Source organism: Pinus tabuliformis, chromosome Q (genome assembly GCF_031772625.1).
Source record: "Pinus tabuliformis cultivar Carrire ecotype Pingquan chromosome Q, CPIR1, whole genome shotgun sequence".
Lineage (NCBI taxonomy): Eukaryota > Viridiplantae > Streptophyta > Pinopsida > Pinales > Pinaceae > Pinus > Pinus tabuliformis.
In genome coordinates this window covers 1,169,313,724-1,169,336,248 of record NC_142296.1, presented here as the reverse complement: position 1 = coordinate 1,169,336,248, position 22,525 = coordinate 1,169,313,724, and the positions used below count along the sequence as shown (strand labels likewise).

General features: G+C 28.6%; 1 protein-coding gene across 1 annotated transcript in view; it reads left to right on the top strand.

Moving 5' to 3' along the window:
* The first annotated feature begins 16,774 nt into the window (after positions 1 to 16,774).
* LOC149223857 (proline transporter 3-like) overlaps positions 16,775 to 22,525 on the top strand; it is a 117,987-nt gene continuing 112,236 nt past the window's right edge. Inside the window, exons 1-2 of the mRNA XM_089383415.1 lie at positions 16,775 to 17,146; positions 17,885 to 18,109. Of these exons, the coding sequence (XP_089239541.1) occupies positions 17,023 to 17,146; positions 17,885 to 18,109 (349 nt within the window). The 5' untranslated portion in view covers positions 16,775 to 17,022. The remainder of the gene's footprint in view (positions 17,147 to 17,884; positions 18,110 to 22,525) is intronic.

Below are 22,525 nucleotides of genomic sequence, written 5' to 3'. Positions count from 1 at the left end.
CATCAACAGTTTTTTCCTCTAAATATGCAGCTAGTAATAAGTCTCTAAGGTCATGAAAGCTTTCCTTTTAAAAAAGATTATTTTTCTTTGAGAGTTTAGGAGATTATCCCACACACAACGCCTGAAAGCTCGATATTCTAGGTTGTAGCCTATATCATTTCTAGAGGTTGGAAAGTGAAATTCTATTTACCAATTTTATCCCTTTAGCACCCGATAGGAAGAAGTTGGGGGAGAATTGGTCGCCCCTCTTACATTTATTGAACTAAATAACTTATGGTGAGGATGTGAGCCATGGCAGGTAAGACTCTTGCAGCCTTTGGAGAGAGGAAAGGAAAGATATGTGGTGAAGAAATAATGATGTCATTTGGTTAAACATCCTCCCCCATGAAGATTTGAGCTTGGAACAGATAACCATATGGTATTTATAAATCGTTATAGAATCAAGTGGGGTTTTCTACATATTTCTCAACTCCATAATTGATTATTGATGACAATCATATGAAACTAACCATTTCAAAACACATTAATCCAAAATTTGTTTTCATATTATTAAAATTATAATGCTAAGTTCTATGGATTTACATGAGGCCCATTTTTGTGTTTTTTTTTTTGGCTTTATTAAGCTTCTTTACAACTATTTTGACTTTTCTTCTTAGGTCGAAAGGGACACATTTCTTAATATTGTGTTTGTAAGAAATAATGATTTGGACATTAGGTTGTTCCTTTCTTTGGGTAGGAGTGTTTTCTTTTCTCTCTGGTGATCTTGCTTCTTGAATAACACTATTTGAATAAATTGATATGATTGAAGGAATTTTCCTTTCCATTGGAATCATTGGAATCCTTTTTTCTTGAGTGAACTTTTGCCTAAGGGTATTCTATCTAATGGCTTGTAGAGTCTTTTCAAGACTGAAAATTACTAAAAAATACTTTTGATAGGAGTAATAACATACTTCCTAGCTTGTATTTTGATATATTCCAAGCATTTGTTTTTCAATGTTTTTTTTTTTTTTTTTTGGTTTGACCCACAACGAAATTGAACTTTGAATCTCATGATTTACACAATACCCCATAACAAGGTGATCACCAATTGAGTTGATTCACCTATTTAATTGTTATATATATCAATAGGGCCCATTTTTACTCCAACTTCGTTTAAATTTATGGCACTTCCAATTCATGTGGGTAATATTAAAGAAAATAAAAGCCACAGTTAATGTTAGCCTTCAAAATTATTAGGCTAAGTTTAAATATAAGTTTTAAATTTTAAAGTATATTGATAGGTTTATATTTCCTTTGAGCTTTGAAGAGGTGTATATGTCTAATTTAATCTCCTAGTGTGACTAATTATGCTACATATTCTAGAGGAGTTTTAAGTGAGAGGGTGTTTAAAAGTAACTTGTTTTGGGAACCTTGTACTAAGGGAAAAAAAATAAGCCTTCAGCTCATTAACACATTTTATTATGAGGTTGTTCAAGACAAAGCATGGAAGCATGAATGAATTTGGGATGAAAGAATCTAGTTTATTCAACTTTCCTATGTTCAATGCTATGATATTTATTTCATGGTATTTTTTAAGCCTATATAGACTAATGACATATAACAAGAACTTGATTATACTTCAATATTTAGATAGTTTTATCATGCTCATGATGGTATAATGTGAATGGGATTTCATCAATTGGAATCAAGTTGTTGATTTATATCATGAATAACAAGTTATTTATTTGACAATGAGATATATATGCACTTGTGAAATCACAAGTGATGGTATGCCCATCCTTCAAGTCAAAGATTACTTTAGGGTCATATAAGTGGATGTCTCAATAATAGATGCAATAATAGTAAACCACTATTGTGATTTTTCCCAATAAAATTAGTCAATCAAATAAATAAGTTATTCAAAAACAATGATATGATAGAAAACGTCAAACTTTATCCACTAGTGATGTTGGGATTCCATGGAAACATAATATCAATATCAAGATGCATTAGAAAAAAATAGATATGTTTTCATCCACTTGTGGAAGTATAATAATTGATTTGAATAATTAGAACATATTAACATTACTTGCATTACATTCAATATTCACTGTTGTATTTATATCAATTAATGGAGTGGGTTAGGGAAGTTCTCTATGTGATGGAGGAGTATCATCAATTACCAATTGAATATGTGAAAAAAATATTAAAATGACAGTAAAAATCTATTTTAGAAACAAATCTATGTGAATTCTAAATAAGAAAATATGTAAATATTCCATGGACTTACACAATGAATATATCTATCCATAGGAAATCTAGGGTAAGGATGCAGGAGATTCTCCCACAATATATATTTGATGTGGGAGAAAATGATGCATGTTAGTCCTATCCTATGTGATGGTGGATGGTTTCTCCATACCATGAGCTACATTAAATAACTCCTCCCTACCATGAGAGGTATCATATGAGTTCCCTTATCATGAGAAGTGTTGGATGACTCCTCCTTAGATGTACCTCAATTGCATGATTGTCAACAAATATGAAATGGTCAACCATTATTTATAACACGTATAACAATGTGACATATATTATCAAGCAAGCTAGGTGTATTAGGATATATATCGTGAGGATTTCTCGGGTGAGGAAGGTGATGTATATAGCTTCGATTGTCCCTCGCATTATGTCTATATTGGGGAATCCCTCACCAACTCCTTAGAACTCTAAAATATCAAGATATTTGACATGTTTATGTAGGATAACATTGGCATACAATTTCCTAAGGAATTACTATATCATGACTCTATTTTCATGATAATATTCATTAAACACCATGTACCGTAAATTCCACATACTGTCCTTGATATTTTTTTCTCTGCATCAGTCGATGTAATATGTGGTTTATTAGTCTCAAGAATCAAGGACTGAAGATCTCGAAAATGGTGAAACATCATGGATTTTGTTATTTTTTTTTTCACTTCTTTATAATGAAGCCCATTTGCATAAAATCCCCTTTTCATGTCTCTATAAGAAGTAACGTTTTGTAATGCTCCTTGGGAACTCATAATCATGAGAATAATAGTGTCAAATATTATCTCAAATAAGTAACAAAAGTGGTCTCCCTCTACATACAAATAACTTATTAAAGTGCTCAAAGATGTCAACGTACTTAATATTTCAATCCCAAAATTAAGATTTTTAGCTTATTAGTTTACGATTTCTACCTCTTATATGGTAATGTTTTGGTTTTGATTTCCAAACTAAGAATTCTAGAAATTTTGATCTTAACATTTTTTAGGAATTGGATATAAATCTTTTAATTTTGAGAATGAAAAGTTTGATAATCCATTAAAAAAAAACTATACAACTATTAAAACTAAAACTATTCTTATTAAACCCGAAACTTCATTTAACATTAAAAAAAAATATAAATTAAAAACACTTTATGAAGATTGAGCATTTCAATAATTTTAATCATATCCTCATTAATAATAAAGGTATCGAGTGAGCATAATATCCTTTCATCACTTATATGAAAGTCATTAATAAACATACCCTTTGCATCAGGATTGTTTTGGGTACCATTTGCGTTGGGATCAGGTGCGGGGTTGGTTGCCTTGTGATCTATGTGGAGAGATCTTTGCATCAGGCTTGTGTGGCGGAGCATGTCTATTGGGGTTAGGCTTAAGGGTGGCTTAGTCTCTTGCCCCTACATCAAGTGGTTATGTCACAACCTTTTGAGAAGTGGGAACTTTACTTTATTGGACCCATTTATATCAATATATCAATATAATACAATGTGTGCGTTGTTTGTTTTAATTTATATGTAAAATATTTCATTTTTATAATTATACATATATATTCAATGAAAAATATTAAAAATATTAGTTGAAAATTTTTTAATTATTTAAAAAATTATTAATGGAAATTTATGGAATTGACAACTATATGTTAAGATCAAATTTAAGTATAATGGTCTCACCTCAATCATTGAAAATTTCAAGTTGAAGTACCTTATACGTTTACTCTTATTATGTCATCAGCCATTTCTGTTTTTGGCTACATTATTGTTATTCGTATTATTGTCCTTTTACCATTTTAAGTAATTTATTGTATTTTTAAAATTGAAATGATTAGGGGAATTTTTTAATTATATTTTAGATGTAAGAAGAGATAAGGTTTGACTTTCGACATCGCGAATCCATAATTTTGAAAGGAATGGAATCACATGCTCATGTTGAATTATGAAAAAGAAAACTGTGATTAATATAATATTTTAAATATGTTATAATTATTCTTATTCGTGGATAAATTTGTTGTTTATTAAGATCTCATATCATTATTTTATATATATAATTATTAATTTATTTTTTATTTAATTAATAAAATAATAATAAAAAAATTAATATAAGTTAAAAAATATTAATTTATTTTATTTAATAATAAATTATAATTATTAAAACCATAAAATTAGATGATGAGTTATTTTGAAATTCTACCTTTGCTCATACACTCATTTTTTATTTTTCCATTTCCATGATGGAGGATTCACACTTATGGTATGTTCAAGTGTGGTAGAGTATTTAGTTTCTATACATAATTATATACTTAAAATATTAAGTCTATATTTTAACACTTTCAATAGGTTAAATATCTTATTATAAAGGATATTTAGAATTTTCCAAAATGTAAATTTTCCCTTATTATATTTTATGCATAAAACATAGATACTCATGATAGGTTTAAATGTACGTTAAGAGCATTTTGGAGATTTAAATTTTATTTACTTTAATGTACATATAATTATAAAAGTAAAATAACAATTTCTTCTTAAAATGTTTTAATTTGTTCAAAAATATAATTAAAGGTTTTTAATTCATTAATATATTTGTTATTGTATATTGAAATTTAATATCTATTTTTATTGATTAAAAAAATAAATATTTAGTTTTTATTTTTTATTTAAATTTATATATAAATTAATAATTTGTAAAAAAAAATTCTAATCGGGTGTTATGAGAGATGGGACAAGGCTTCGGATGTCGTGCCCACTACCCTCGAGTTTTTATCCACCATTTAATGTTTGTGGTACATGCCATGAGCTTCGAATGGATAAGCATGTGATTAAACTCTTGGGTTGGCTCTTTGGTTATGGCGTGGGAAGTTGGTAGTTTCACTTGTGCAGAGAGTGCAAGAGTTGAGGGTGAAACCTCAGCCTCTTGGAGTAGTTTTTCTAAGAAAGGGAAGTAGAGTCATGCCCTAGTGTGGAAGTTTCTTGTGGTTCGCTCGAGGTGGGAAGGAGTCTTGAGGCTCGTCACCCTCTAGTGCATGGAGGTGGTGGTGGCTTGTGTATGTGCGTCTCGTTGGACAGCAGAGCATGTTCTTCCTGATTTTAGGTTGGAGTGTTTGGCCCATAAGTCTATCCCTTTTGTTTTGGTATTTTTTCGAGTCTCGTTAGTAACTTGTTTGGATATTGTGGCCATTTGGTTCCAAAAGCATGCATATATCAATTGTAGCTTGTTAACTGCACCTGGAAGGCATGTCCTCGTGTGTTTTCTTTGGTTATTGGGTTTCTAAGCCTGTGTTAAATTGGTTGTGCCTTTGGTGGCCTTCATCGGTGGGAAGTTTGATTTTGTTGTGGGCAGTGTTTTTTTCCTGTCAAGTTAGATTCTGTGAGAGAGGTTTGAAATTGGGTCTTTAAATGCTAGGTCTTGATAGATCTGTTGTCTTGGGGTGGTGCTTTCTTTTTCCAATGGTGGAAGAAATTAAGTCGGTGATTGAATTAGTGCCACCTTCTCCTTGCTCGGGTGGATAGTTGTCAAAATGTTGTCACTTCATCTAGCATTAATGTGACAAGCTAGTGTGTTGTTATCCAGACTTGGTTGAGGGATATTGGGGTAGGTTTATTTGTCATTTTGCGAGTAGGGGAAACCCCTACAATGATCCAGTTTAGTCCCTTCATGACTCAGAGATGTTGCTGAGGCAGAGGCAAAGAAGCAAAAGGGATGACAATGATGCTTCATAGCTAGGACAAAGGGGAGCAAGGTTATTTTCTCACAACTCTATGGTGACGTATTTCAATGCGATTTTTCTAGAAACGTGTCAGGAGATAAGGGATTTGGAGATAAGAGTTGGGTAGGAGAGGAAGTCAATGTCTGACTCAAAATTGTTAGAAGACCTAGCTGGTTGGGTTCTAGATCCTAGACACACTAGTGGTAGAAAGAAATAATATTGAACTCAGCTTCTCTTCATTGGAAAATGAAGTCAAGAGATAAACAAGTCAATGAATAAAACATCTTCAGCTCCTTGGGAGATGTTAAAAAAATGTTGAGGAATTTGTGTTTTCATTTGGGTTAAATTGATGCTCACCTTGTGCACGTGGAGAATCATGTTCCTTGTGAGTCAAATGGAGGATACATAAGAGTTCCTCCTGATTCTAGTGCTCATGCTCTAGTTAATGTGTCCTTGTAAGATAAAGAGTAGTGAAATCAGATAGTGGTTGAGGGCTATAGAATCTCTCCTCAATCAATTGTTTTCTCGTCTTTGGTTGGCCTTGTGTCGGCCTTTATTTCTTGTGATTATGGTGATATATCAAATTCATGACCATGTATTTTGGCTTGGTTATGTTGTTTTTCTATTTATCAGTGCTTCATGTCTGGTGGGGAGTTCTTATGTTATCTAGGTTCTCACAATGAAGGGGTTTGGTGCTCGTGGTCTGCTATTTTGCGAGTTAATGATGGAGTTCTCCTTTTAGACGTGGAATGATGGTAACGATACCCTTGGGATCTTTTGCTTTCACCTTTTGGGTGGGAAATCATGGGTGAATGTGAAGCAACTTAGTTGGTGTATCGTCGTGGTGTTATGGGCATGGAATTAATTTGAGTTTCAGCATTCACTTGTCTGGTTTTTAGGCCTGTGATGGTTGAAAGATGTAATTTTATATGTATGAATGTAATCAATTTAAGTTGGCATCAACAATAGTGATCAAGATTTATTTTCTGGAACTCCCTCTGTACGGATAAGATTTTATATATATAGATAGATAGATATAGATATATATTAGTTTTTTTATTAATACAAAGTTTACGAATTAAAAATAAAATAAAATAAAAAAACAATTTGCAAATTTGAAATTAAAAAATCTATAAATATAAATTATTATTAAATTGAATTTTTTTTATTTATATTATCCATTATAATTATAAACAAAATTAACATAATAATAGTTATAAATTTAAAATACAAATATATAAAAACAATTAATATTATAAAAATAATATTTATGTTAATAATAAATATAAATTGAAAATATATTTTAATTTAACTAAATTCACTTTACATTCCATAAATCCCCAAAAATAAATTATATAAACTTTACAAATTTTAATATTATTAATTGAAAATTTTAATTTAATTTTTAATTTATAATAAATATAAACTATAAATTAAATATAATAATTATACTAGTCACTTAATCAATAAAGTCATAGACTTAATCAATAAAGTCATAGGGCATAATATATATTTATTTTTTTACTATCTAGAGTAATACATTTTTAATACTATTAAAAATTTTAATTAATAAAATTGATTTATACTCAAATCATTTGTAATATAAATTAAATATAATATTTATTTTTATATATATATAGCCATCACTCAATTGAAAACATATATATATATATATATATAAAACCATTTCTATATTTATTAATTTGCACTTTAAAAATAATAATACTCTAATTAATATATCCAAAATATATGTAAAAAAATTAAAATCCTCATTTGTATAAATCAAGTAAACATAATAACTCCCTATCATTATAAGCCTACTAAAAATTATAAAACACATTAAATTATGTTCAGAACATTCTTGAAATGAAAATTTCCCTTAATCAATATAAATATTCCCCCTTAAGGTATTAAAAGTGAACAAACATACTAAAATATGTTTAGAACTTTCTTGAACTCCAAATTTCCCTCAATCATTATAAAAATATTTATTGAAAATTGTTTATTATAGCAATAAATCAATGTCATAAGTAATGTAGTAGAGGATATAAAAATGAAATGTGATTTAATTGGTTAACTTTTCTTTTTTCAAATAAAATAAATTATAATTTTATGTTAGTGAGTGTATAGAATTTTAATATTATAATTTTTTTTAATAGTTAATTTATTTTACATTTAAAAATATAACTGAATGAACAAAAAAATGTATTTGACTTCAAAATCATATTAAGGGGGTTTCAAGGAAAGGATCGGATCTTATATATGAACGTGGAATGCATGATAGTGGGAAACGAAAATATCCCGTTTTTAATGAAATAATTTTAATGTGTTAAAAAATATATTTATATTTTCTCAAAATTAAATTTTTTTATTAAAAATTTTAGAATATATATATATATAGAATTTCTTAAAATTTTAAATTAAAATAAATAATTTGTTTCTTTAGATTTGATAGGTCAATGTTTGATCTTAGTGGACGTTAACCACCACCGTCATTATCATAAACAAAGATAAAATTTTATAATTATATTTATAAATACATGAAATAAATTAATAAATCTAACCTATTTTATTAATTCTTTTAATATTTTAATATTTTAATAAACATAAATTAATAATTATAACATATTTCGAATTATATCAGATAACAAACTACTCTTCATAAACAACAAATTTATGAAAACTTATTTAAAATATTATATTAAACACCGTTTACCTTTTCATAATTCAACATTAGGATATCATTGCACTCCTTTCATAATCATGGGTGCGCAACGTCGAGAGTGAAACCTTATCTCTCTTCCTGCATCTAAAATATATTTAAAAAATTCCTCGAACCATTTGCAATTATTAAAACACCATCAGAATACTTAAAATGGTAATAAGACGAATAATAATAACGTAGCCAAAAACAGAAAGGTCAGATGATATAACACGATTAAACGTATGGACTTTTAACAACTATTTTCTTTGATTATTTATGTAATATAAGGACAAAATGTGCGTTAGCTTTTTAAATAATAAACGGCACTTGAAGTTAAAATTTTAGTCGCATCATTATGTATGGATCTAATCCATCATTCACATATGTAAATTGATTAGAAAAATTATCATGTCAATAACTTTTTTTTATAAAGTTTGGTAAGACTTTATGTTTTTTATTTATAAAAGACAAGTTTACACTACATAAATGAAATAGGTGGCCTCAATTTGCTTAATGGGAAACAAATTCTGTTGGCCACCTATCCTCGTTATACACCATCCAAAAATAATATAGTTTTAGGCGATCTACTCAAGTTATATATACATCTATATCATGATAAGAGTCTGAGTTTTTGTTTATCATAAGCATACATTAATAAAAGTAAATTCTATCCACTAAAAACCAAAAAAAAATCAGGAACTTGACTATTCCTTTTGATCATTTGAGGCTTAGTCAATTGGGGCCAGGTCTTCAGCTGAGTCCCCTGGTGCTTCTGTCAGCTCGATAATACAAGGGATATGCCTTTGAATACGATCTAGGTGAATGCCCTACTTGCACAACTGGAACTGGATGGCCTACAGATCTTTCTTGTAGTTTGGCATGTCTTGGAAGTTCAGTGCCATCTCCATTGATAGCTGCTCCATTCCCTTCCCCATGAGGCTCTTCATGAGCCAATACAAGTATAGAGTCTACTTGAATTGTGTGAGTCTCCCCTTAGTGTTCCCTGGGTCCAGGATTACTTCACGTCAGGCCTCCATTTCCTCTTATGAATATGGCTCCTCTTTTATCTCTGCCTCCCAATCTTCTAAGATCTTCCTGATACCTACATCCGTCCTTACCCTGTACGTTGTTGTCGCTTCATTGATAAGCCTTTCTACTGGCTTTCTTCCACGTCTGGCATCCAAGGAGTCTCGGTCAGCTGCACGAGGCAACTCCCTTCCCCTTCTGCCTCGTCCTCTTCCACGGGCTGGTCTTGCCATTTCTCCTATTGTGCGAACCTATTCACATACATTTTGAATTAGAGCACAGACATTAAGTTCCAGACTTTCCATAATGTTGTCGCTTCCCCTCTCCTCGCCTTTCCTGCCACACTCGTCTCTACCCCAGTGACCCTTTGCCCACGGTTGCAATGCCTCTCCTCTTCCAGGATTATGAGCGCCTTTCCCCTGCCAAGCAATAGCCTCTCCACCTTTTTGATGTTTTTCCCTCTCTGCTATGTGCCTAGGGGTAGTGTCCTGATGCCCAGTTTGAGTGAAACTTTCAACACTGACCGCCCTCCCCTCGAACCATATAGCCACTACAACCATCCGCTCCTCTCCGCCACTCCCAATTACCCTCCCTAACACCTGCTTATCTACATGCTCCCCTTCCTCACTAGTTATCGGGCAGGCCAGCTTAATTGCAGGTGATTCCTCATGGTCCTGTCCTTGATAGTCTCTCTCTTTGCCACTTACAGGTTTGATCCCGGTCCCATTCCTTCCCAACATGCCCAGGTCTCTCCCACCTATCTCTCAACACCCCTCTCTAGTCATATCCCTCATTCCACTTCCATAGAAACTCACAGACAGCATTGCAAAAGACGAGTAGAGCCAGATAACATACTTGGTGCCACTTCGAAGGTTTCATTGTAGGTCTCTAGGTTGATATTCCTCATCATTTCTCTGTCTCTCCTTCGCAACTATGCTCTCCCCATCACCCTTCATTCCTTCATAATTCCCATCCTTCCCTCTCTGTCCCATCCATCCTCCTGTCATGTCCTCCCCACCTCCATCACTACCCTGGCACTAGATGCCACTTCTCCATGTCCCTCTGTACATTATCATGCGGGAGGCCACCGCACCCATCACCATGAACATGTAGGCTACGGTGGGTTGTACCCAACAATGGTGAGTTGTACCAACATTAAATTATCCTAACAACCATATATATCATGCATCCTCAGGCACTCACCCCAATCGGAAACATTTCAATAAAATTTTATTAACCCCTTTTTTAAGTAATTAAAATCCCTTTCCATTTAAATTTTTATTATATATATCTATATATATAATACTAAATATACATATCCTAATAGTTTAATGAAATGAAAAACATTTCACACATTAATTACAACCAATAAAGTATACATTATATTATATTAATATAGCCATTTCAATACCTTCCTAAGATACTATGTTCATTAATGTCTTTTATATAAGTGATGATATGATATTAGGTTCATTAGATGTTTTTATTAGAAGTGATGATATAATTAAAATTATTGAGATATTTAATCTGCGTAAGGTGTTGTTTCTTATGTGATTCTTTTGTTATAATTTTTGTTTTAATAGTTATATTGTTTTTTTTTATAATTATGTATATGTTTATATAAGGGTGGGGTGATATTATACCAAATATATTAGGTTTAGCATAATATCACACATCTTTATCCTTATATACTTTGGGTAATATTTTCTCTCACTCTTATTTTTATATACTTCAACCTTTTTAATATGTCAAAAGAAAAAATATTTAGAGTTTTCTATAATGTAAATTCTTTCTATCACATTTTATGTATAATTAATACTCCTGATATGTTTAATGGTATATTAAGAGCATTTTGGAAATCTAAATTTTATTTTTTTTAATGTATATATAATTATAAAAGAAAAATATAAATTCTCTAATTTAATGGTTTTAATTTGTTAAAAATATATTTTGAACTTTTCAAAACGTAAGTTTATTTTTCTAAATATATTAAAAATGTATTATTGGTTGCATATCAAAATTTGATATTTATTTTTAATAATTTAAAAAATTAAATATTTGTGTTTTTTTCTATTTAAATTTATATATAAATTAATAATAAGTAAATTTAAAATTAAAAAATTATAAATTATAAATTATTATTAAATTGGAAGATGATGTAGTTAGATTATTCATTTTAATTATTAAAAAAATAACTAATATTCAACATAAATTTAAAATTAAAAAAAGAATTAATATTAGAAAAGTATTTATCTTAATAATAAATATAAATTGAAAATATATTTTAAATTAACTATTTTTTTTGAGTATGTGTATTTTCATAGTTCAAAATCATACTTATTACTTTTCACAATTCAATTTTAAAATAAAAAATAAAAATAAAAATAAAAATAAATCTTAACAATTAAATTTAATAAAAAAATATTAAGATAAGTTATAGTTATTAATTTATTTTTTATTTAATTAGAAACTACTCAAAAAAGTTGGATGAAATGGTGGAAAGTGAGGATTTTTTCAAAATTAGGCAAGGTTCTATTCCTACACTCATTTCATATCAATTCACTCACTCTATGGATGGAGGATGGATATGGCTGACACTCATAGTATGTTTACATATAAGTTAAGAACATATGGAAATATATATATATATATATATATATATATATATATATATATATATATATAAATATCAATTCCTTACTTTAAATAGACTTTTTTAAACTATAAATTGCTAGCTATATTAATTTTGACTTGTTTAATATTTAGTCTTCCTTATTCTAGAATTATTTGTTATTGTAATCTCTATATAAGTTGTTTGGGTAGGATATTTCTTTGTTGGCTCCTAGTTTTAGGTGTAGTTGAAATATTCTCTAACTTAAATACATTATATGGCTAAGATAATAAATCTTCTTTAAGGAAAAGATCAATGTATCAATATACAATCTTGATCTAAAAATAATATATGAATAATATTTTCTGTGCAATAATTGTAATTTGGTGTGAGAGTTAGTCTAGGTGTATCCCTAATACCAGAACCAAGAAATAAAAGGAAAATGTGAGATTAATCTATCCTAGGTGTAGATTAGATCAACATAGGAGTGCACAGATTGTTTATTTGCCTGCATTGAGATACACAAAGAGTTGTGTGCGATGGGAATTATTTTGCATAATGTCAAGGGTTTAAATCAATACATCAGTCATTGAAGAGAGTTTTGGGTCTCATGGATTGATCAATTCACCCATCTCCTTTACATCCTCATACATAGGAAAACCAAACTGTGAAGAAACCACATGATCTTATGCCATATTCTCTGCCAAAACTAGAACCTCCATAGAAATAGTCATGTTGGCATCTACTTAGCCTTGTTCAAAAAACACTACCATGAAAATAAAATGATGAGGTTCTAACAATACCCTAAAACACAGGTGTAATATGATTGAAAAAAAGGGATTTGAGAGCTACACAATAGGAGAAGATGACCAAATCAAATTTAGATGGCTCTATTCGCACAGTGTCCATGCTTGTTCTACTATATAGCAACATATATGATGGTGGGAAACCCATAGATGATGAAGTTTCAAATAAATTTGGTGTCAGGTAGTAATTCACTTAACAATTGCACTTCAATTGGCATAGACATTATAAAACTGCACACCTATTTTAGTTAGTAGATTATTTTAGTTACATTTATTTTTTTTTGTAAAATAAATGGTGATGAATCTCTAACATTATATAACAAGGTCACGTTCTAAGATTGACTTGATTACATTGAATATTTGGACTACTTTCCTAGAAAACTGGCGAGTACAACACATGGCAAAGAGGTATCTTAGTAAATGGGAGTATTTTAATTGAGTGGTCAATAGTTCAGTCATTACAAAGAGAGAATTTGTTTAGTGGTACAAATCAATTGTATTTTCATGATATCAAGTGGAATTAGATACCTATATGGATGGTTGTCTAGTTAGTTTGAATGTTTTGGATATAAGGAATGATCCCTCATTAGTTTTAGAGACATATATGTGGATTGCAGTCTACTAGGGAGGTTGTGAGACAAATTTTGGAAGGTTGTTCAATAGTTGAATTTGGGAGATCCATGATTCTAGAGTTCTTGGAGGTGGAATCTAGGAACTCAAAAATTCAACTTTGGAACTACCATTATGCAGGTTAGAAGGTAGCTTGATTGAGTTCAATTTAAAATATATCAAAATGATAAAAGAAGTTGATGAAGAAAATAAGGGAGAGTGTTGGAGATATTAAGTCATAATTTTCTTGTGCTTCATATTTAGTCATTACATAATTTCTTCATTATTGTAATCTCTATGTAACTTGTTTGGTCATGATGTTGTTTATTAGCTCATATATTTAGATGTAGTTGAGATATTCTCTCAAATAAATAGATTATATGAATAAAATAATCTATTTCTATTTAATAGCAATACTAATATACAAATATACAATTTGAGTATGCAACAATTCCAATTTGAAAAAATAAAAAATCATTACAATCTCATGCATGGAGGGTCAACACTCAAGATAATTTTAAATGTATATTAAGAGTATTATGGAAATCTAAATTTTAATTTAAATATGATTTTACAAGCAAACTATCAATTCCCTACTTTAAGACTTTTAGTTTGTTGGAAATATATTTAAATTTTTTCAAAACATTTTTTTGTTATTAGTGTGTTCATTGTTGGATATTGAAATTTGACATGTATTCTTGTTCATTAAAAAAAAATTGAAAAATAAGATTTATTATTATATTTTTATATATAAATTAATAATTGGTAAATTTTATATTTAAAAATTCATAAATATACATTATTAATAAGTTAAAAAATGTTATTTTTATTATTCGTTTTGATGATGAAATTATTTTGATTATAAACATAAATTGAAAATATATTGTGGTTTAAAAAAATATATTATTTTTCTTAAATCTCAAAAATTTCAAATTTGACAAATTTTAATATATTTTGATTAAAAAATTAAATTCATAAGTGAAATTTAAATTTACAAGTAATAATTTTGAAATTAAATATAAATATAAATTAAAAATAATAATAATACATTATAATATATTGCTTAGGCAGCTTTGGATTGGTGGTGAATTGGGGCATTATATAATTTAAAATGTTAGAGTAAAGTTTTCTTTGTTAAAAACACTTTGTTAATAAAAAGTGAAAAAGTTAATTCGCCTCCAAGCTTTTTAATATTAGTAAACTACATAAACAAAAAAACATATCAATCACTTCATCAATAAAACTACAATGAAATAAATATATATATAATTTTTATACATATTTATTTATAATTAAAACATTCAAAATAAATTTATAATATAAAATAAATATAATAATTATATTGAAAACCCACCATATAATAAAACTAATAATTAATAAAACTAATCTCCATATTAAGTATTTTATTTTTTTATTTCTTATATAGTAATTGACAAAGTAAAAATAACCTGCACATAATTATTATATCAGAAATATGTTTAGAAATTTATATCACAAATATGTTTAGAAATTTCCTAGAAATGATGATAAAATACATTAAAATGTGTTTAGAACTTTTTTCACATCCAATAATATAGTTAGAATTTTAGTGAAATCCAAAATTTCACTAGATCATTACAAGAGCATTTAATCATTATAAGAACATTTATAATTATAGGAATACATTAATCTCTTATTTAATATAGCAGAATTTTTCAAAAGTAGATTAAATTATAATTTTAAGTTGTGGAGTGTGTATAATATGACTATGAATTTGTTTAATTTATTTTGTATTTAAATATTATAATTTTAAGTAGTATAAATGACTATGAATTTGTTTAATTTATTTTTATAAATATGTTAATTTTAAAAAAAAGATTATGATTTTAAAAATTATATCGTTAATTTAAAATGATTTTTTTTTTTTTTTCCAGAATTGTTGAATATATAAATAAAATCAATATCAGAAAAACTCCTGAAATACTAGGATTGTAATCCTGATACATTTTAAAAATACCACTTTCAGAAGCACCTGCTAGATTTAAGATAAAATTATATATATATATAGATATAGATATATAAAAGATACATTTCAAACTTACCATTCTCAGAAACCTTACCTTGGAATAAAATGGAATATATATATATGGAAAATTAGACTACACTATTCTTAGAATAAATAATTGTACCATCTTCACCCTACACGCACCAGAATGGTGTACTTTGTGGAATAAAAGGACACAGTGTGAACCTTGAGGAATAAAAGGACGAACACAGTGAACTTTGAGGATTTCCATACCTCTGAACAGTAAACTGCTCACGGGATTGATCAGCTGCTGGTAACATGTTCATGTTCTGAGCTTGTCGACACCCACATGGAGCTGAGGATTTCTGTACAGTACCGTATTATTATGAGGTTACATGTCCCCTTAATTTCATTGAAAACAACTTGCTGGAATAAAAATGAAGTCTTCGATGTAGCTTGAATCCTACTCTTATCACCTAACGAGCGGGTATTATTAGGTTCATGTGGCCCCGTTCATGTAGTTGGTAATCTGGCAGATAACAAGGAAGTCTTGGATGTGACCTGCAATCTCTGTTATTGCCACAAATGGATGATAAATTAAATGAACCGACGAATCTTTGACCCCATAAAGTTAAAAGAAAAATAATTGATACAGCCTAAAAAATATCGTTCAGGATCTGGAACGTAAAGGGATATGCACGAAATTTCATATTTAGCAGATGCGTGGAGAACGTGGCCTTGTTAATAGGACTCGACATACTTTTCGGAGCTATAGTCAGGGAGACTCAACTACTACTAATCAACTCTGTTCGTCGGGATTCACATTTTGGCTTTTTTTCAAACAAACAATTTAATTTTGTCAGAGAATGACGGGTGTGGATGATGACACTCATGCTTGGTCCGATTAGGGTTTTCTAGGGTTCCCGGGATCTACCGGGCCCTCCGATGACCCGAGCGCACAATGGGATTACAGTCATGGCGATCACTCCTTTGTTTTGTTTACGTGGATGATGGGCGATCACTATTGTATTTTGTTTTCACACTGCCATGTGGAGAAATCTTCCACAAATTCGCTTTCGTTGGCTGCTGCTGTATAAACACGTTGGATTTTATTTCCAGATCTCTATAAATTTAATTGCATTAACAGAGCAGAATCTCGCAGGAGGAAGAGCATTACAGAGAGATTGGCTGATCTCTCGCTCTGTTAGACCGTTTGGCAAATAGAGAAACGAGCTGGTTTCTCGGCCTGTGAGAGGATTTTGCAGTCGATATGGCGGAGCATCATTTTAATATTGATTCTACCCAGGTTAATCCAACTATAGAGGACTCAACGGCCATAGCGGGCTCTGCAGAGCTCGATGACTGCAACGAAACAGCTCATCTTATTAGCAACGGTAAATCTCTTTATTCTCAATGGATTACACATCTATATAGATTTCGCTCTAAATGGATTAGACATTATCTATATAGATTTCGCTCATTAATGTTTGTTTGAGTTTATGTTTGTTTGAGTTTATGTTAGATGGTTGGGAGGAGTTTATGTTTGTTTGAGTTTATGTTAGATGGTTGGGAGGAATGATTAAGATAAGTAGAGATTGAATTCTTAAATTTATGGTTGGGAGGAATGATTAAGATATATGAGATTGAATTTCTACTCAATAGTATAATGAAGAATTTTTATTCAATTCTTATCCAGAAATATAATAAAAAACTTTATTATAAAGGTTCCTAGTCTGAGTTGAGTTTATGTTGAATGGTTGGGAGGAAAAATCTAGATGAACATTTTATTTAATTCGTACCAAATTCTTATATAATAAAGAACTTCGATGTGGTATAATGAAAAACTTTGATGTAATAGTTTTTAGTGCTATTGTTGTTCTTAAAAATAATAGATGTGGTATAATGAAAAACTTTGATGTAATAGTTTTTAGTGCTATTGTTGTTCTTAAAAATAATATTATGGTTTCGAATTTTGTTGTTGAAAATGAATAATCTTTGAGAACCAAAATACATATATTTCTCGTATAAAATATAAAAATATTTTCAACATTAAAAAACAACATGAAATATTTAGACAGAAAAATATTTGTATATTTGAGATTGAGACTGAAAAATATTTGTTATTGTTGCAGATGCATGGTACCAAGCAGGCTTCGTTCTGGTAACTTCACTGAATAGCGTGTTTGCACTGGGATATTCAGGAATTATCATGGTTCCATTGGGATGGATAGGAGGCACTATTGGATTAGTAACAATGGCCTTATTATCTCTGTATGCAAATCACCTCCTTGCACGTCTCCATGAAATTGGAGGCAAGCGCCACATTCGATACCGAGACCTCGCTGGTCACATCTACGGTATGTATAATTTGAAGAATTTTTAGTATATTTATTATAGTTTTTAGATGGAGAAAATTAATTTATATTGAAATTTTTAGTATATCTACTATAGTTTAGCTTTTTCCAGATGAAAAAATCATTGGTTTATATAATTTAAAAGTCATATTAACTATAATGTATTCTCAAATTTGCTTACATAAGCTAATATAGTTACGATAGTTTATGAATGTGACTGTGATTTTATTTAGCTTCCCGTTTTGGGGTTCCGATCACTGAGAATTATTGTCGTAGAGATCACTGTTGTGGTTGAAATTTCCATATATGGCTGGGATTATTCAAATGTAGAAATCATATTTAAATTTTTAGGTCGCATCACGTGAAGCGTACGTTTCAGAATCTCTCACGTTGATATTATCCATTTAAGCCTGATATAAAATATAATATTTCAACGTTAAAATTTATGAGAGTGATAAATATGACATTAATTAAATAATATAATTATTAAAAAGGGTAAAAGATAACATTAAAAATCAAATTATATTATTTTCTCATTAAGAAATGAACTAAATAATATCAAGTATATATGACAATATAAATAATATCAAGTATATATAACAATCTTCTGCATATTCTTATTTTATTTTAAATATAAAATATAAGACATTAATTAAATAATATAATTATTAATATTAAAAATCAAATTATATTATTTTCTCATTAGAAATGAACTAAATAATATCATCTAAATAATATCAAGTATATATAACAATCTTCTGCATATTCTTATTTTATTTTAAATATAAAATATAAGATTAGAACTGTTTTGATGAAAAAGTTAAATTAAATTAAACTTATATAAAAAGATTTGTGATTTAATTTTTTAATATTTAAATGGATATAAGTATAAATGAGTTGGTAATGTAATTAATATATAAAGGTCATCCATTCCTATCTACATTAAATTATTCTTTCCCCGGAATATTAAATTAAATTTATGTAAAAAGATTTGTAATTTATGTTCTTTATATTTAAATAGAATAATTATTATTTTTTTCTGGAACATTAAATTAAATTTATGTATAAAAGATCTGCAATTTATATTTTTAATATCTCAATAGATTTATTCTAGTTGTTAAGATAATTGGATTGAGAAATGATTTATAGTTTAGTAGAGGAAAGATGTTATAATATGATGTAATATTTTATAAACATTTTAATATAGTAAAAAAAAAATCATTATAATTATAATTAATAATTAAATTAATTTAAATTTATTTTAAAATTTTTTAATATAAATCATAAAATAAATTTGATCCTTCTTATTACTTAATAAATTTATAAATTATTTTCTAAATATTTAAATAATTTCAACTTTCAAAATAAAAATTAGTTGAGAAGGTAATTATTATATTAAAGTTATTCATTCAAATCCTGACTTACTCCTGTTCTGTAAGTAATAGTAATAGCAGAGTAACAGTGATGTTCTGATTTAATTATTAAAAACTATTAATTATATAATATATATATATATATATATATTTTTGTATAACATAATTTAACATACATATATATATAATAAATTGTTGAACTATTTTGCATTTTAATTAGGTAACTCAATATAGTCGGTCTTATGACAGTTTTCCGGCTCAATCTATGACATTCTTAATTCCGTCGATTCTGGAAAACGTCTGAGACATTTCTAATTGTTCATTGTGGCAAGAAAATACTTATGACATTTTAAATTCTCTCAGTCCTGAACATTTTAGAATATTGAAAGATGTACGTCCGCACTGAGCAGGGAGTGGGTGGCGGGCAATGTGTATCCGTCCGCTCTGCAGATTTTCTATTCACTGGTTTGATAGAGATTCTGCTCGAAACTTGATGGTCTTGAAATCTTCCAAGTTGTTATGTTTTTTTGGGAGGGAAAAATGTTAGCTTTTCTATTATATTTAAATACCAGTACATATATCTAAATAGAACTCTATCCTATTGAAATAGTTCCAAAAGTGTGGGGTTTTCTGTGTATCATAAAGCAATGATTCCATTTATGCATATTTCAATAGAAATCAGAATTTATACAGGCTCCATTTATGCATACTTAAATAGCAATCAGAATTTATACAGAAAGACTGACTACCACAATTAAGCAAGCAATAAAGTTAAAACCAAAAAACAGAAACCGTACTGTTCTGAAAACCAATAAATAGAATAAGATCAATATGGCAGTCTGATATCTCCTTCCTCTAGAATATTCTGGTTCTTGTAATGCTTATAATCTATCTTCTCAGAATTTAGACAGACTCCATTTATGCATACTTAAATAGCAATCAGAATTTATACACAAACACTGACTACCACAATTAAGTAAGCAATGAAGTTAAAACCAAAAGACTGAAACAGTACTGTTCTGAAAACCAATAAATAGAATAAGATCAATATGGCAGTCTGATATCTCCTTCCTCGAGAATATTCTGGTTCTTGTAATGCTTATAATGTATCTTCTCAGAATTTATACAGACTCCATTTATGCATACTTAAATAGCAATCATAATTTATACGGAAAGACTGACTACCACAATTAAGTAAGCAATAAAGTTAAAACCAAAAGACTGAAACAGTACTGTTCTGAAAACCAATAAATAAAATAAGATCAATATGGCAATCTGATATCTCCTTCCTCGAGAATATTCTGGTTCTTGTAATGCTTATAATGTATCTTCTCATATGGTCTCTGTAGGTCTTTTTTAGAAAACTGATCCACCTCCATATTAAATTCTCTGAATACATGCTGTATGGAGAGTGTAACAAATAGATGTTTTATCATCATTATACTCGTTATGGAAAGCACGAACTTCTTCATCGGTTGTCCATGAGGAAGGAAATAGTCATCTTTATTTTGACTGCACATTTTCTTAATTATAATACATTAAATCAACTTTATTTTAATTTAATCATACATTTTCTGAATATCCAAAAATCCAAAACTATGTTAATTCAATTTTCATAATGTTAAACATAATTTTAAATATTATTACCTTAAAACATTTTTCCCCCATATGTGAGCCTCTCACCATTATTAAAAAAATTCCTTCGGTATGTTGCAAAGACAAGTAAAGTGCCTTTACTATGGAAAAGATGTCGATTGAACCTGCAATCGAGCCAGACACTTAATGATCTATATAGATCCCCTACAGAAGAGACTGCTGCTAATTGGTGTGCTGCATAGTTACTTATACGAACAACTCTGGACCAGAATTTGGGCACAGATGGAATATTGGATCCACGGAGAACCATAAAAATGAAAGGGAAGCTGGCAATGAAATTAATTTGATGGTAGGTTTTGGGAAATATATATATATATATATATATATATATATATATATATATATATTGTTTTATTTTGATAGGGAGATTTTAGAATATTTTTAAAATTTGTAATTTATTTGAGTCAGTCTTAAAATTTATTATTTCTTATCTAAATACTAGATAAGAAACAATGGATCTTTAAGAATGTTAAGAGAAAGATAAGATCAATTGTTTAATTTAGCTTTTCTCTTAAAGATCTACCATTTTTTATTTAAATGGTAGATAAGAGATTCATTTGGATTGTAGATTTTAAGAATATTCTGGATCTTATAGATAAAAATCAATTAAACTAAAATCAATTGTTTAGTTTTACTACTAAATATATTAAGCACTATATAATAAGTCAATCATTAACTTAGTGTCTTTTCATCTTCTTTGTTACCTATCACTTTATTCTCATCCTAAACACAACATAATAAACTAATAATTAAATTAATACATAACACTTAATAATATTTATTACTTTATTTTCAGCCTAAACACAACCTAATAAACTAATAATTACAATACATAACACTTAATAATATTTACTATTTTAAAATGACCAAAATTCTTAATTCACTAAAGAAGAAACAAATGCAAGCATACTATGGAAAAATGCTCTTGTGACCTGGCTTCCGGAAAGATAAATGAATGAACGGTGCGTAGCTGTAATGCGTTGTTGTCATTTAATATATACAGCTTCCTACTGTGTGGAGATATGAATGAATCGTGGTAACTTGATCCCATAAATGCTGCCAAAGGGAGTGGTCTATGAGGGATCAACGTATCAACCAAGATGAGTGACTTATAATAATAAATATATAATTATTATTATTATTATTATTATTATTGATGATTATTATATATAAATATTTTTATAAATTATTATTATTATTATTAAATGATGATATTATTGATATTATCTAGATTAAAAAAAATTATTGAATTAAAAATTATTGATATTAAAAATTTTAAAAATTATTAATATTATAATTGATAATATAAATTTAACAAATTAATAATATTATAAATTCATGTTATTAATAAATTTAAAGAAATACTATTAAAAATCAAAGAAACTAATCT